Source organism: Gallus gallus, chromosome 1 (genome assembly GCF_016699485.2).
Source record: "Gallus gallus isolate bGalGal1 chromosome 1, bGalGal1.mat.broiler.GRCg7b, whole genome shotgun sequence".
Lineage (NCBI taxonomy): Eukaryota > Metazoa > Chordata > Aves > Galliformes > Phasianidae > Gallus > Gallus gallus.
Window position 1 is genome coordinate 80,029,853 of NC_052532.1, and position 14,747 is coordinate 80,044,599.

The window sequence follows — 14,747 nt, forward strand, 5'->3', positions numbered from 1 at the left end:
TAAATGAACAGAATCTTTGATTGCTGGCCAAGTAAACATGAATCATTTGGCACAGGTTTGTATCCCCACAAATGAAGTCCGCGGCCATAAGTGAATTTCCACACATTTGTGGGAGGCTGAGTATCAGCATCAGAAAGAATGTTTTGTGCCTTGCTGAGAGAATGAAGACTTTCTGGCAAGGCATGCTTTTTGCAGGTGAGTAGATGTAAGGCTTCTGGAATGGTTTTTCTCTACATGTCCAATTGCTCAATTGAAACTTGCAGAAGTGGAAAATAATGTTGTCCTTGAGAAGATTGTATCTGTTGGCCATTTCACTTCCAGTCTTGCAATCTTGCTCCCAGTTGTGTGTACGGGCTTGGCAGCTGCTGCTACATAAAGCATGATACAGTGTAGTAGAAACGGAGTCAACTCCAAACGCTTTAAGAATAGAGCAGTCTTAATAATCAAATTTCAACTGCAGTGACTTTGATACAGGTTTCCCATAACTATTAGTTTTGGAGTACATATCAACTGCAGAGTTGATCTGAATCTTGGGGAAATGCTTTAAAGGTTAGATGTTTGTTTCCTCTTTGTTTTGGAGAATCAGCTGGTGAATGTAAGCCAGAAGCACAAAGTCTGTGCAGAATGGAAGAGCTTTGCTTTTCCAGAAATCTGGGGCCTGAGCTTCAGGACAACAGAAGTGAAGGTAGTGGACTGTTCTTGGTTGAGTTGAGCTTTGAGCCTGCTGCTCCTTATTGGGTTAGTTTGAAGACATGTATAGATGTTGTTACGCAAGTGGCATGGGGCTGGCAGTTATGCGTGTTTGTTGAATTCTTGACGTGTCTGAACAACAAAGTTCACCAGCAGATTATCTGCATGTCATTCAGTCAATGCTTTAGAAAATTTAATTGGCTTAATAGAAGTTCATTTTAGGGAAATGAACGTTACTGAATTGGGAAGTCTTTTGTGTTTCGCGATGGACTTCTCTTCATCTGGAGGTACTGTTTTTGAGTGTGTGTGGGTGCTGAAAGGGGTTTTGCTGGGATCTGTGACAGCAGAAGTATTGTGGCTATTTTCCCAAATGGCATACATGATATATGTCTGGGATTTTGGGGACAGGTGGAGATACCTTACTTCCATATGCATGCAGTAGCCCTCATCTTTACCGAAGCCAGATATTCACGAGGCAAGAAACAGCACTTCTTGTATGGTGTCAGTGCTTCGGTTTTATGCAGTAACCAGTGGATTTCTTTAATAGTCCACTGTATTATTTCTTCAGTGGCAATGCTTGAGCAGCTGGTTGTTGCTATACGCTTCGATAGAGAACCAATTCTAAAAAAGAATGGTGCAGATACGTTTATGCTACATCCGTAACTTTTAATAATTATGATACGTAAGAGGTGCTCATTTCAAGGTAATGATACCCCCCACATCTCACAGTGAATGGTGAAAACCTAGTTATTATTCCAAGATGGTGGTTGTAGTTGCATCTACTTCTTAGTTTAGACACTGTAAGGCATTTAAAATAGGATGAAATGTATATCTTTCACTTCATTACTTCTTACCTGTATTTGTGATGTAGAGCGAGGACCGGAGAAGAGAGGCATGTATGCATTGTCAGAAACATGATTGGAAGGGCCCGCTGTAGTCTGTGCTTCTGGGATGTGGACTTTAAACCTAGACCATGTGTGAAGGCTTTGCTTTAGCGCTTCAGCTTTAAAGCCTTTAAACACTCCTTTAAAACATCCTGTCAAATCTGGGTCGACTAAGTACATTTCTGCAGGCCAAGTTTGGGAGTAGTATTTTAATACTTGAACAATAATTGTTTTGTCAGAAATAGTGAACCTGTTTCTCATTTGACTTCTCATGATACATTTTGAGACTTGGTAATGTTCTATCCCCCTGGCATTAGCACTTAATTTTGATGCTGATAAGAGAGCTCTGAAAGAAACTGCGCTGCAACTTAGTGCGATTCCAAATATGTTGTTTTCTCCCTGAGCGTGGTGACTATGGGAGGCTTTTCACAGAGTTGTAGGGGTTGGAAGAGATCTCTAGAGGTCATCGAGCCCAACCACCTGGCTGAGAACTTTTGCCTTAGGTGGTCAGCAAACCAATTCTTAAAGAACATAATTAGAGAGTAGGACATGGGGGTTCTCACATTGAAGAACTGTCAGTTTTGTGTGTGTGGCTGTAAAGCAGGGTCTTTTTAAAGCTCTTAAGAAATTAATTTTCAAGCAAGAATGTAGTCACTATAACAACTTGCACCAAGGGGCAGGGTTCGACATGGGGGATAGGTGGAACAGAGGGAGAAGCCAGTCTCAAACCAGTCACAAACTTACACCTGTCGTAGGTGTTCATGTTTATGAAAGACTTACAGTCTGTTCCACTGTTTTCACTATTTGAAAATACTCGAGCGTTACAGTGAAGCATTCTTACTGTACCTTTGCTATCACTCATCTGGAGTTTTGGGTAGGTTGGTTTTATAGGTACTACAGTTTTTCATTGAGGCCATATATGCAATTTTTGGACTATAGTGTATTTGCAAGACCTGTTATTTCTGAATGTAGTAGGAAACAAGGGGAAATAGTTACAAAAATTCAGGTCGTGTCCTGGATTTTTCCAGGAAAATTAGTTAATAAAGAGATGGGGAATTTGTCTGCATGTGAATAGAATAATGAACTTCCATCTGACCCTGAAGAGAGCAGATGCAACTGAACTTCTGGAGATTTGTTGGTTGAAATCCCTTGAATTCTAGTGAGTTCTCTGGGCACCTATTATGCTGTTTTTCTTCAATTCATAATTCTGTCACTATAAAACCATTAGTTAGGTAGAGATAGTATGGCAGTTGTTCTGTAACACTTGCTTAAACCCTACTGTATGAAATTACTCTCTGTATGAAAACAGCTCTACTCTTTCTCGCTAGTTTTTGTACTTTAGTGGAAAGTAAGTCATTGAATGTTAAATATACAAATGCTTTTTCCCTGTTTTTGAAAAGGAATATACAAAAAGCTAATGCAATGGCATCAGCATTTCATCAAGTTTCTAAATTATATGCAAACTGATCTCTTCAGTAAACTGTACCTCTTTGGACATCCTGCAGCAAAGTACATCATATGCAGTTCTTCCAATGGCATGAAAAATGGAGCTCAACTGCAGTGATGGATGAAAGCTAGATGACCTGACTGAGGAGTCAGTGCTGCTCCTGAAGGTTCAAGAGTATATTTTCTTCTGTAGAATGCACTAAGTCTGGTGCAATTATGAATCACTTTTGTTTCATCTTGCTTTAGTATTAAGGAAAATAGTCCTTTGTGCTATAAAAGAGAAATAGCTGAAATCCTTTAGAAGTTGCTCAGAACTGCTCTTTTTTAAAATAAATAAATAAAGTATGGTAGTGTTCAGATTCATAGAGTGACCCACCTCATGGCTGCTCTTTGAAGAAAAGGATATGTTGACCACAGAACTAAAACCTCTTAAGAGGAGATCAGCCCTGGAACGTGTTGGTAAATGGAGTCAACTGTGGAGCATGAAAGTGCTCATTTGAAAAATATGCCATCTGCTAAAAAGATTCAAATGTGTACTTCTATGGAAGACTGTTAATTTTTCCTCTAGTAAGTCAGTCTCTGCATTGTTTTAATTTCTGTTTGGCTTTACACAGCTGGGAGCTCTTTGTTTATGTAAACTGGACATGGGCAACAAGATGAAGTGCTGGAGAACAGCTTAATTTATTTCTAGATAAAGCTACTGATGTGCTTTAAACACAATAATATAGTATATATATATTTTTGCCTATGTATGTATCCTATGAGTTATGTTACTCTTTTCTGAGTGCTTACTTATAGCTGCATATAAAGATAGGGAAGGGAATTAGATGAGACCCTTATCTAACCCAATAGGTCAGTTCTTACATGTGGAATGTAGCCTTTTATTGTCTCTGCTCACTTCCATACTGTTAACTCTTTTGTATATCTGGACAGAGTCTCAGGCTTTTGTTTGTCTAACAGACGTACGTGGCCTTTGTAAAATAAATGTGGGTTTTTTTGAGGTTAGTTAGAACTTACGGTCAAATTAGGAGGATGGGTCAGGGGGATTCTGAGAGTTTTCTTAGGTGTAGCAGAAGGGATTTTTGTTTGTTTTTTGGTTTTAGCTAATTTGAGCAAATTTTCTGGATTTTCAGATTGTGTTCTCTTCCGAGAAACTCCAAAGACTTCAGCTCATGTGTTTGAAATGATCTTGCAAATGGACAAAGCGTGGATTGTAAAGTAGGATGCAGTTTAGTAGGAACAGATGTGGTCTATCAGATTTCAGTGAGACTTAGCTGTGCAAATGACAAGCTGGAGGATACCTGGGAAGGCATGAGATCTGGAAGGAAGACCCTCCAGCTAGGTGTCAAGCTTTTATTCTCCACTGCAGATAAGACAAGTTATAGGCTTAAACTTAAGCAGCAAATGCGCATTCAGTTAAGATCAACAGGAGCACTGGTGATAGATTAGGATACCTGTGTAATGTACCATAGCTTTCAGACTTAAGGCACTTTGAGTTGTTTCATCTTAGAATTGTTCCAGTTTGGGAACATACTGTATGCAGTGGTTTGTCTTACCCTTGACATGTAACTCGTTCTGAAAGAATCTTGTTACCCTTGGAGTTGAGATAAGTCTGTGATATTTGGAAGGGCTTAATCTGATTGGGAAGGTTTTTAATTTAGTTAGAGGCTTAAATCAGCTCTGAAATTTGTATTAGACTGAAAGTTCTGTTCACCTGAAAGTTTGCTGTAGTTTGGGCCTCCCACATCGCAGTTGAGAACCATAGAATTTCTGCATGGGATCTCCATCTTGCTTTGTATGGTCCCTAAGGAAAACAATTCTTTCCTTCAAGTTTTGATCCTGTGGTTTTTGCTTCAACACAAAAGAATTTAGTGCAAACAAAGAACTGCTCAGAGCTTCCAGTGTAGACCAGGACTGTATTGCAGTAGCTATCTATGTATCAATCTTATGATAGGGGTGTATGCCCAAAAGAGCTGACAGTGTAAGTAGATAACTTTGGTGTCTAATGCTAGTGCACAAAGAACATGTGTCCCTTTATAACTTTCTAATTGCAGTTGTCACTTCAGTTTCTACTAAATAAATAGGCACATGTCTGAAAATGCTATGTAGAAACCAGATGTTGCTTAGAATATAAGCCAAGAAAAGAGAGAATTTGTTGGTTTGCTGTAAATGTGTAGTGTACATTCTTACAATTTTATTAGAGTTCTCTGGTTCAAATACAGAAGATTTGATGTGGACTTTGAAAATCAAAGCATTGTCGGTTGCCATTCTAATCCTCACTCTTGTAGGGTTTTCAATTGACTTATACCTAACTTCTTGTTATACAAAGAAGAGGAATGTATGAAACTCTAGACTTCTCATGAGAGCTTAAGATGCTTCAAAGCAAAAGTGATTATCTCTACTGGTAAGCAGCTTCCAGTTTGGTGCTGAACGTGTGAGGAGTAGAACTAAGCAAGCACTTCCTCTTCTGTGCCTCACAAAGCTTCAGTCATAGTCTGTGTACATACAAGGCTACTGTGGAAGGCTGAAATCCTGAACTACTGTTAATATAGCTTCTACGGTTATTTCATTTATTAAAATTGATGTCTTGCTTCTTTGTTCCATGTGATTTTAATATTCAAAAATAGATAGATGTCATTTTTATTTTTTTTTTCTTCCTAATCTGCTTAAGTGGAAGAGGAGATATGATAACCCTGAAGCTTTATGCCAGGCTTCTCCTAAGGTATAGTAATAGTGCAGAATGCCTTTTATTTTTTTTCTCCCTTTAAATCTTTGGCTGATAAAAGGATTGGGCCTTTAGCTGCAAGAGAGGAGGCTCTTGCTCAAGACTGCAGTACTTTGCTTAAGGCCCTGGATAGCATTTGCTCTGAATTTAACATGCACAAAATAGTCCGTCTCTTAGATGGCTTACACCATCAGGGACGTGCAGATCTTTTTTTGTGTGCAGCTGTCATCTTATGAACGATGGAATAGTTTACAACTTTGGTATTGTGGAAAATTTGTTCCTCTTCCCTGCTGATAGCTGTCAGAGACTGGGGCGCTTCTGTTGACATTCTTCAGCTTCAGAACTGTGATGGTGACAAGTCGTCAGAGTAACCCAGCATCAGAAACAGCCACGAGGAGAGAAGTGTGGCACAGCCTCACCAAGTGGTCTTTTTTCCTTATGGGAATCATTTGGATGAATTGAGCTTTCTGAGAACCAGTGGGGTTTGAAACACAAGCAGACAAACAAAAGAACGCTCCCTTCCCTGAGCTTGTTGGGGGTACGAGTGCAGCAGCTGAGATGAGTTGATACACTAGCTGAAATTTGTAAGTTGATGCATATCTATTATTGAAGCAACTTTTTTCTCATGATGAAGAAAAAGTAGAGAAGCACTCATTCCTCAGCTTCTGTATTTGCCCAAACAGTAGAAACTTCTCTATGTATAAAGACTCTGGGTTTAAATGGTCATGTATCACTTGCTTGTACTTGCATCATTCTTATTTTAGTTTTTCTGTATTTTTGCTTGAAGTCAAATGGAACCACAACTCTTGAAAATGTTGTATTTATGGTTTGTAATGCCTGAGTTTAGTTTATTTTTTTTTACTGTAACGTTTTGTATAGGTTTCAATTTTATGCAAATATGCTTTACAAATATTAAAAAGTACATGGATTTTTTTTTTTGAGGTTAAAGGGTAAGTGGAATGGTAAACCTGGAAATGGGTCTGGTTTAAAGAATGCAGTGACACAATTTTAGATTAAAAAAAAATCAGTGCTGATGTAAAGTTTCAGGTCTTATTGATACCCTAGATATATTTGAAAAAGAGTTCCAAACTTTTTTTTTTGTAATTGGCTTTCAGAGCTCTACAGAGATGGTGATAGAATCTTATGCAAATGGACTGAATTTCTGGGTTTGGACTAAAATTGATGCACAGATGAATGTATCCAGCTGGGAATTTCTCAATAAGTTTAGAGTAGTTTAGTTGAAAGTTTCCTACAAAGACCATAGAGTTTGAGTGTCTGAGTTAAAGGATATTACCAACAGTGTGATCCAAATGTCTCTTGAAAACTGAGGGGCACCAGCCACCTCTTTATGAAGTCTGTTCCAGCTCTTGACCACCTACATGGTAAATAATTTTTTCCTAATGCCTGGACTGACCCTCCCCTGGCACAGCTTTCTGCCATCCCCACGCATCCTTGTGTCAGTTCCAGGGAATAAGAGATGGGTATTTCCATTTCCCATGCTCAGGGAGCTGCAGGAAGCAATGAGATCGCCTCTCAGCTTCCTCTCCTCCAGACTGGACAATGCACGTGTCCGCAGCTCTCCTCACAGGACATGGCTTCCGGCCCTGTTACCAGCTTTACTCCATCTCAGGGGCAGAATCTGACACACACCCTTGTTGACTTTCATGCCATTGGAGGTGGGAGCGTTGGACAACCAATCTAGATCCTGCAAGGTCTCTCATCCCTCAAGAGTCAACAGCACCTCCCAGCTTAGTATCGTCAGCAAGAGGTAATTAACATGTGGTGCACCCAGAAGCACCACTTGGTTTGGGTAGACAATAACAATTGCCTCGGCTGTAAGTGAAGGTAGGACTTATTGTACACCTTTCAAACCACTGCCGGTGGGAAGAAAACATGAAGTCTTGAGTCATTCAAAAAGATATCAGTAGCAGCAGTGAGCTTTGTGCTGCTCTTGTTTCGGTGACTTACCTTTTCTGTTTTACAGCACGGAACTAATTCTTACTGTCGCTAGTAGGAGAGTAGAATAATGCACAGGAGTACTTTGGACAGCATTCTAACAAAGACAGGAAAATCGTGAAGGGTCATTGCTGTTTAGGGCCACATGTGGAGAACTGCGTGCTGGTCTGTGTTGTGTGGGCTCCACAAATGGAGTTTCCAAAAGCAGGGATTATCAGGGGAAAGGCAAACCTGGAAGTGAAACCGATGGTGATTGCCTTAATACAAACTTCCTTTCTGACTAGCCTGTTGTTATTTTTCTCTGTGTAAGTACTTCGGGTGAAATGAGTCAACATTAATCATTGCTTTTATTCACCTCAAGTGCAGTATCTGTGCAAAAATCAAGGACACTAATGTTAAAGGATTAAAAAAACCTTCTGTCTTTATAAAATCTCAAACTCCTGTTTTCCCACCTGTCCCAACAGTTAAAGAGATAAGTACCTTACAGACATGCTCTGAACAGAGTTGCAGTATTAGCAAGAAATTCAACTTGGGTACTTATAAGAAGGCCAAAAGGGATCTGTTAAGATCTACATGAGAAGTTAAAGCTTCTTGCTTCAAATTGTGAAGCCTTTCATAATGCCTCCAGCAAAACCCTTCATAAGAAAAAAAGCATAACCTTCCCAAACTCAAACTTCAGCTGTCTTGAGGGGATGTTTTGGTATATATGGAGCTGGAGGCTTTCTTTTTTGTGGCCTAAAGAGAAAAGCTTACTTGCCCTTCTTAAAGAGCAGTTGTGCCTGTTTCCAGACCACTAAAATGTCTAGAACAAAGCTAAAGTGAATAAATAGAAACATAGTAATTTAGTTGTTCATGGACATGTATGGGACTTTCTTGTGGTTAGTAGTACCTAGAGTAGCCACCTAACTGTATCAGATGTGCAGTTGTCTCAACTCGTGTTGAGTGTAGGTACTTCCAGTAGCAGCAGACTTGTTTCCCAGTCTCTGTTTAAGGCTCAAGAGTGGTTCCAGAAAGCATTTTGTTCATTGGATAACGATAACTCTCTCCCCATCTGCTATTTTGTGTGTGTGGGGGGAAGATACCCCTGCATTGAGTCCCATTACCCAATTTGTTGAAGTTGTTTTTTGTTTTTTTTTACCATCCATGTAGTTGAATCAGTTCTATGGCTTACTTAAGGGGCATTAGTAATATTTGGCTGCCTCTACCATGTTGGGCATGCTCAGAGGGGGAATTTCCTTCTTACTGTCAAGTCCATAACTACCACTGTTCTGATTGTAATCCGAATTGAGGGACTGAATGTGTATTGCATGATGGATTATGTCTCACTTATACTTCGGGTTGCTCTTATCTGTTACAGCTGGATTTGGAATTGGATTGTGTAAAATTTAGAGGATGTGGCTGTAGTATAAGAGAACGTACTATTGGTCCTACAGCAGAAGATTTAGTGGAAACCAAACTGATACAAAAATATTGTGACATACCTTAATTTCTGAAGCTTAAGGTAATGTTACATTTCTGTGGGTTTCATAGGAACAGGGTTACACTGTTACACAAGGCCTCTGTCAGCTAGCCCTGTGACGGGGTAAAGACTTAATTCAGTGTTTTAGAGTAATTATCTATAGAATCAGAATTATCAGAGAAGAAAGGGAAAGCTGTTTGTGACTTGGACTTTTTCTTCTAATAGAAATAAGGTACCTATGTTGAATTTTTAAGTGCCTTTTTTCCCTCTCCATCCAGTTTTCCTTTTGTTTTTCTAAAGAACCAGTCTTTTAAGTACCATTCAGCAAAACCATTGTAATTTAGGTGTTGGTAGAGAGGTTTGTCCTCTAGTCATCTTCTCTCAAAGGTTTTTATGCAGAAATTTTTAAAGGAAAAGAAATACAGCAGGCTTTGGTGAGAATGCCACACCTATCTCAAATGGCTGCTCAAGTCCCTGACCTGCTGACAGCAAAACCTCATCTTCACAGCTTTTCACGACAAGAATTTTAGATGAGTCGAGGTTGCAGTGCTGAACAGGGCTTGACTGTCAAAATTTGTTTTCTCGTGTGTCTGCAGTTGACTTTTACCATTGTATATGCCCAAATAAGAGCAAAACCTTCATTTAGCTAGGGAATTAAGTCTACACAAGTAGTAACGTGCAGTTTTTGCTATGTTTCCAAGTACAGATGACTTTGATCGCGTTTCTTTGGATCATGACTTTCTATCTTCTCTAACCTTTTATTTATTTCAAGTTCCATTTGGGCTTCTGTCAGCATGTGCAAGTATCTACGTATCGTAATTCATTTTTAATGCACTGTTGAGGTGTGCCAGTTGTCTTCCTTTAGTCCTTCGTCTCGCCTGTTGACTCTCCCTCCATGGTTCTTAATGCAGTGAACTATTTTGCTAAAGACTTCTTTCCAACTGACGATTTTTAACTGGATGTGCACAGTTTTAATGGGATTTTTAGAGGTTTTTTTTTAATTACTGCTGTATTGTCCCTGGAGAATTGAGCTTTATGGCTTTAAACATGTGGGGACTGTATTGTTCGTGATTGGAACGGAGGCATGCATGCTTCTCTCCCATTCTACAAGGTGCTGCCTGCTCATAAGTGTTCCAATCTGCAGTTAGTATGTTTAAAGTGTGTGTATATATATATATAATATTAATATATATATAATATTCAGTGTGTGTATATAAATATATATATATATATATACACACACTTAATTAAATACCAGCTTAATATGCTGTTTGAGAGATTGCTGCTGCTCTTCCTTACTGTGAAGCTTTTATGCAGCAGGCAGCAAAATGAATTGCATTTAGGAAGTAGCCGCTTGGCCATTTGGAGGAGCTTCCTCACTGTGTGGCAGCTTGATCGTTTCAGGGTTTAGAAGGACTACACCGAAGTCTTGGCACAGCCCTGCAACAGCTTCTTGAAAGCCTGGCAATCCGTGTCTTCTGGCTATGAGGTGTCAACTCTTCCAGTGTTGTCACATCCATACAGTTTATGACTGGGTGTAAACAGGTTGAACTTCTAAACCCTTGCTAGCTGCTCTTTTCTAAAATAGATATATGTATTTATGTTTTGTGAAGCCAAAATACTTAGCCTTTTGATGTAGAATCATCTGGTTTTGAGCTTGGGGACGTACTGGCTCAGCAGACTTGCAGATAGAACTGAGGTGCTGAGACATAGGAGCTTCTGCAGCTTCTGGGGGTGTTGTTCCACCTTATAGGGAGGCCATGTAATAACCACGTTTACGACCGAGTTGCAGAACACTGTGTGAATTTTGCATGTGGTCCACCGTGGCCCTTCTGGGTTTCCTGCAGTTGCTGATATGTTTCCTGCTGGTGGGTCCAAACAAGATGAATTCTGGTTGTTTTCTCTCTGTTTCGTGAACATATGGGTTCAAGTTTAAATATTCATCTACACACAGGGAACTGAAATATTTATTTTCCTGATTTTTTTTTTTGTATATGCTTTGTTCTTTATTTGCTGACAAACTGAACTCTCCATCAGATTTTTACATGAGAGTCGTAGTTGGATATGAATTCTGATGCTTCTAGCTGGTATTTTAAAATATAAAATAAGCTCTTTAAGTCATTTGCAATATGGGCTAGCTGCTTGCTCATTTAGAAACAGTACAAAGGACGTGGAGCTTATGTCTTTCCAGCTCCAGATACATCTTGGCATTCCTATTTCCCTGAATGTGTGCTTAAACTCCCCTAGTTTGCCTCCATTCTTAGCACACACCCTTGTTACAGTTCTTACTTTTGGCTGTGATCCAGAGCTCAGAATTTGTTTTGCAGAAAAACAACTTTTTTTTCCTACACAGAATTCCTTGAAATACACTGCGGCTCCCATCAATTGTTCTGAATATGAGGCTGATGCTTAAATCATGCCTACTCTCAAAATGTCCCATTTTCCCCTTTTCCCAAATGAAGTTCAATTGCCCTCATATTGTCCCTGTTGATCCTTGACACACCACTTCATGGCAGACTTCACTTTATTTAAAATGGGAGCCGTTTGGAAATTGAATAATTACCTGCAGAATTCTGTACAAAAATTCTTTTGTCTGAAAAGTTGATGTTTGAAATAATGGCCATAATTACGGTATGAAGGGTTTCATGTCTTTCAGTTTATCTAGTGAAGGACTTGACTACATTTGAACTCTGTAAACTGTCTTAAACAGCTAAGATGGCTGGGATTTCTGGCTGACATGGAGTGTTAGGCTTTTAGAAGGCTGTTGGAGGGTTCCTTTGCTTTTGTATGTATAATATATCTACTTGGAGCTTGGTACACACAGCGTGCTTAGGGAAAGCCACTGTTATTTGTTGAGGATACACTACTTTATTTACACAGCAAAGTAGTTGAATCCTCGCTTTAATGGTAAAAATTTAGCTATATATTTAGCTAAAATGTGTGGATTAACAAATGTTGCTTCTCTAGACTTAAAAATATCTTCAGTATTTTTAGCTTGTCCTTAGAAGCTCTCGATGTTTATTGCTGGAGTGGAGCTCCTTGATATGTTTGGAATACAGAAATATTGAAGCACTTATTTTTCGCCTTTGGGAAGAGTTACAAAAGTACTTGCTGCATTTTGAGAGTTGGTTCTTGTGCCTTTGGTAACAGCTCTGAAGATGTCTTCGGAGCTGTCAGAAGTTTGCACAATTTTCTTTGAGCCTCTCTATGGCAATCTACGTACAGAGCCTCAGGGCTGATAAGAATCTTGACTTCCCTTCTAGTGTTTGCCTTGTTGGCTGTCTCTTGATTTCTCTCTCCAAATATGGAAGACTAAAATAATAATTTAAAAAAGTCAAATATGTAAACTTTGGTTTTTTTCCCAGCAAGTTGCCCAAACTCCTTAGTTTTTGTCTCCAGAGTTGCTGTATGGATAGCTGCAAGCCTTCAGATGATGCTAGAGAGTCCAGCGTGCTGCTCACTGCCATGGAGCCAATGGGAATGGGCTCTTCTGGCAGAAGTTAGCAAAACAAAGATGTGGGGATACGTGTCCTATCGCAACCACAACGCATACTGAAATGGCTACTGCGATCGCACTTGGCATTCAAAGATAGCTGATCATCTTCTTCCTCTTAATAATAGCGTGACTTACATGACTTAAAACTGTAGCATTTTGGATAAGGTTGCCTATTCATTTAAAAACAGATGTTGATTCCCTGTGTGGCTTTTTTTCCCTTCAGCTGTCCAGATGTGCTTCTATATGACAGATTGTGCAATTTTGCCACCTTTTGGAACGGTGAAGTTCCAAGTCCCGAGTTACAGTTTGTTTAGGGATGGAAGAACCACAGTGGTGGGGAAAGCTATGTTCATCCTTTTTCCTCTGACACTTAGTGATGTGATGTGGTAGGTTCTTCTGACAGAAGTCTTAAATACGATACAGCTGAACGACTGAATCAACTATCTTGGATTTTTTTTATTATTATTTGAAATGGGGAGAAGTTCTTGAACAATATGTTTATGAAATAAGTAGTTATTCTCATATTTTTATTAGATAATGTTCTACTTGACTGTTAAGGTTTTTTTGGCTTTTTCTATGAAGAATTAAGGTCTGTTTTAGAAGTGTGATTATCAGCTTCACCTTTCCTTGTTGTGGAGATAGAGCAGGTACATTGGTTTGACCTTGGTTGATCAGGTCAAGGTGTATTAAAAGTGAGTTGTGCATGCCTAGTTTGGCAGAAGGATACCTGTGTACAACATCTTAACTTCAATCTTATCTCTTTTCTCAGCCTGCTGTAGATAAGTAAGCCTGTAGGGTGATTTCTGTACTATATTTTAGTACCTCGGGCAGCTGGTTATGGTCTTAATGCAGACCAGGGAGTAAATGGAAAAGATTGTCATACCTATTGCATAGCTGTGTCACAGTTGAGGAATCCAGAATGAACGAATTTTAAGTAAACTATGCAATGCATACTGAGGTTTTCAAGTCATGAAGCTGGACAAAATAAGAATGGCAAATGCAGTGGTTGGCGCTGATAAGAAACTCCGGGCATGTTATTGGAAATTGAAGACCAGCAAAGAAGCGAAGCTATTACCCAGTGTCCTAATAACCCAGTTTCCCTAAACCAGTGACTCGCTTTTCCTTTCCTTCCCACTTTTGATCTTTAAATGGCCACTGCAGCTGGGGAAGGACACTTTCTCCCTTGTAGGCTGTCACCCAGCTGCAGCCACAGAATGCGGTGGCTGTCTGGAACTGACCCTGCCCGGTGCTGTGAGCTCACAGCCACCACACACTTCTAAGAATGTGACCCTGAGCAGTCGCTCCTCGAGCAGAGCCCTCGCTGTTGAATTTCACATCCTCCTACAAAATGTTTGCAGGCAGGAGCAGCAGGGTAAGCAGACAGAAATAGAAAACCAAATTGTCAGTCCTGTACATCTGAAGCGCTTTCAAACGTGTTGGCTTCAATTTTGCTTACTTAAACCAGCAGGCTGTTCTGAACTAAACATAAAGGTTAGAGAATTACTTGTTCTGCTTTTACTGTCTTCTTGATTAAAAGCAAGAGCAATTGAATTGTTTTTTTAGGGATTTGTTGCTAAAGATTTCCTTCTCTCATTTAGAGCTACTTCCTGTCTAGTGGTGTTCAGCCAGATTGTGTGAGCACTGATTTTCCATGCTGTGTGTAGGTTGGTCCCTGCCTGTCTCCCAGAAAAGCGTAAGCTTTGGTGGGTTGATGGCTTCCCTCTCAAAGCGTGTTAGATGGCAGTAGAATTAAGAAAATGAAAGCAGCTGATCCTCAGCAATTGCGGATATCTTTCGGGTTCTCTGTAGAATATGAGAAACTGAGGCAGATTTATCACGAATCTGGTTAAAGTAGGTGGGGTCCATTTTGAACTGTTGCCAAAAAATAAGAAAGAAAATAAAGCTTTATGTACCGCATGACACGCTATGGCTTAAACAGAAATTCTCATAATTATACTTGCCTTGCACCTTTGGCAGCTGCCTCTTACTAAGACTTTCAGGCTTTGCATAGGGCTTCAGAAGACTTTGGCACATTTTATCTATCTCCACTTGTGCTGCAGCTCGTCATGCATAAATTCATGCATAAAGGTA

At 39.6% G+C, this 14,747-nt stretch overlaps 1 protein-coding gene across 4 annotated transcripts in view; it reads left to right on the forward strand.

The window, feature by feature from the left end:
- The window catches only part of GSK3A (glycogen synthase kinase 3 alpha), a 142,049-nt gene that overhangs the window by 9,016 nt on the left and 118,286 nt on the right, over positions 1-14,747 (forward strand). For 2 of the 4 annotated variants that reach the window (XM_046913697.1, XM_040707270.2), the window contains exon 1: positions 1,090-14,028. The exons of the other annotated variants lie outside the window; for them this stretch is intronic. In XM_046913697.1, the coding sequence (XP_046769653.1) occupies positions 14,005-14,028 (24 nt within the window). In that variant the 5' untranslated portion in view covers positions 1,090-14,004. Of the gene's footprint in view, positions 1-1,089; positions 14,029-14,747 lie in introns of those variants that run through there. 4 annotated transcript variants of the gene reach the window in all.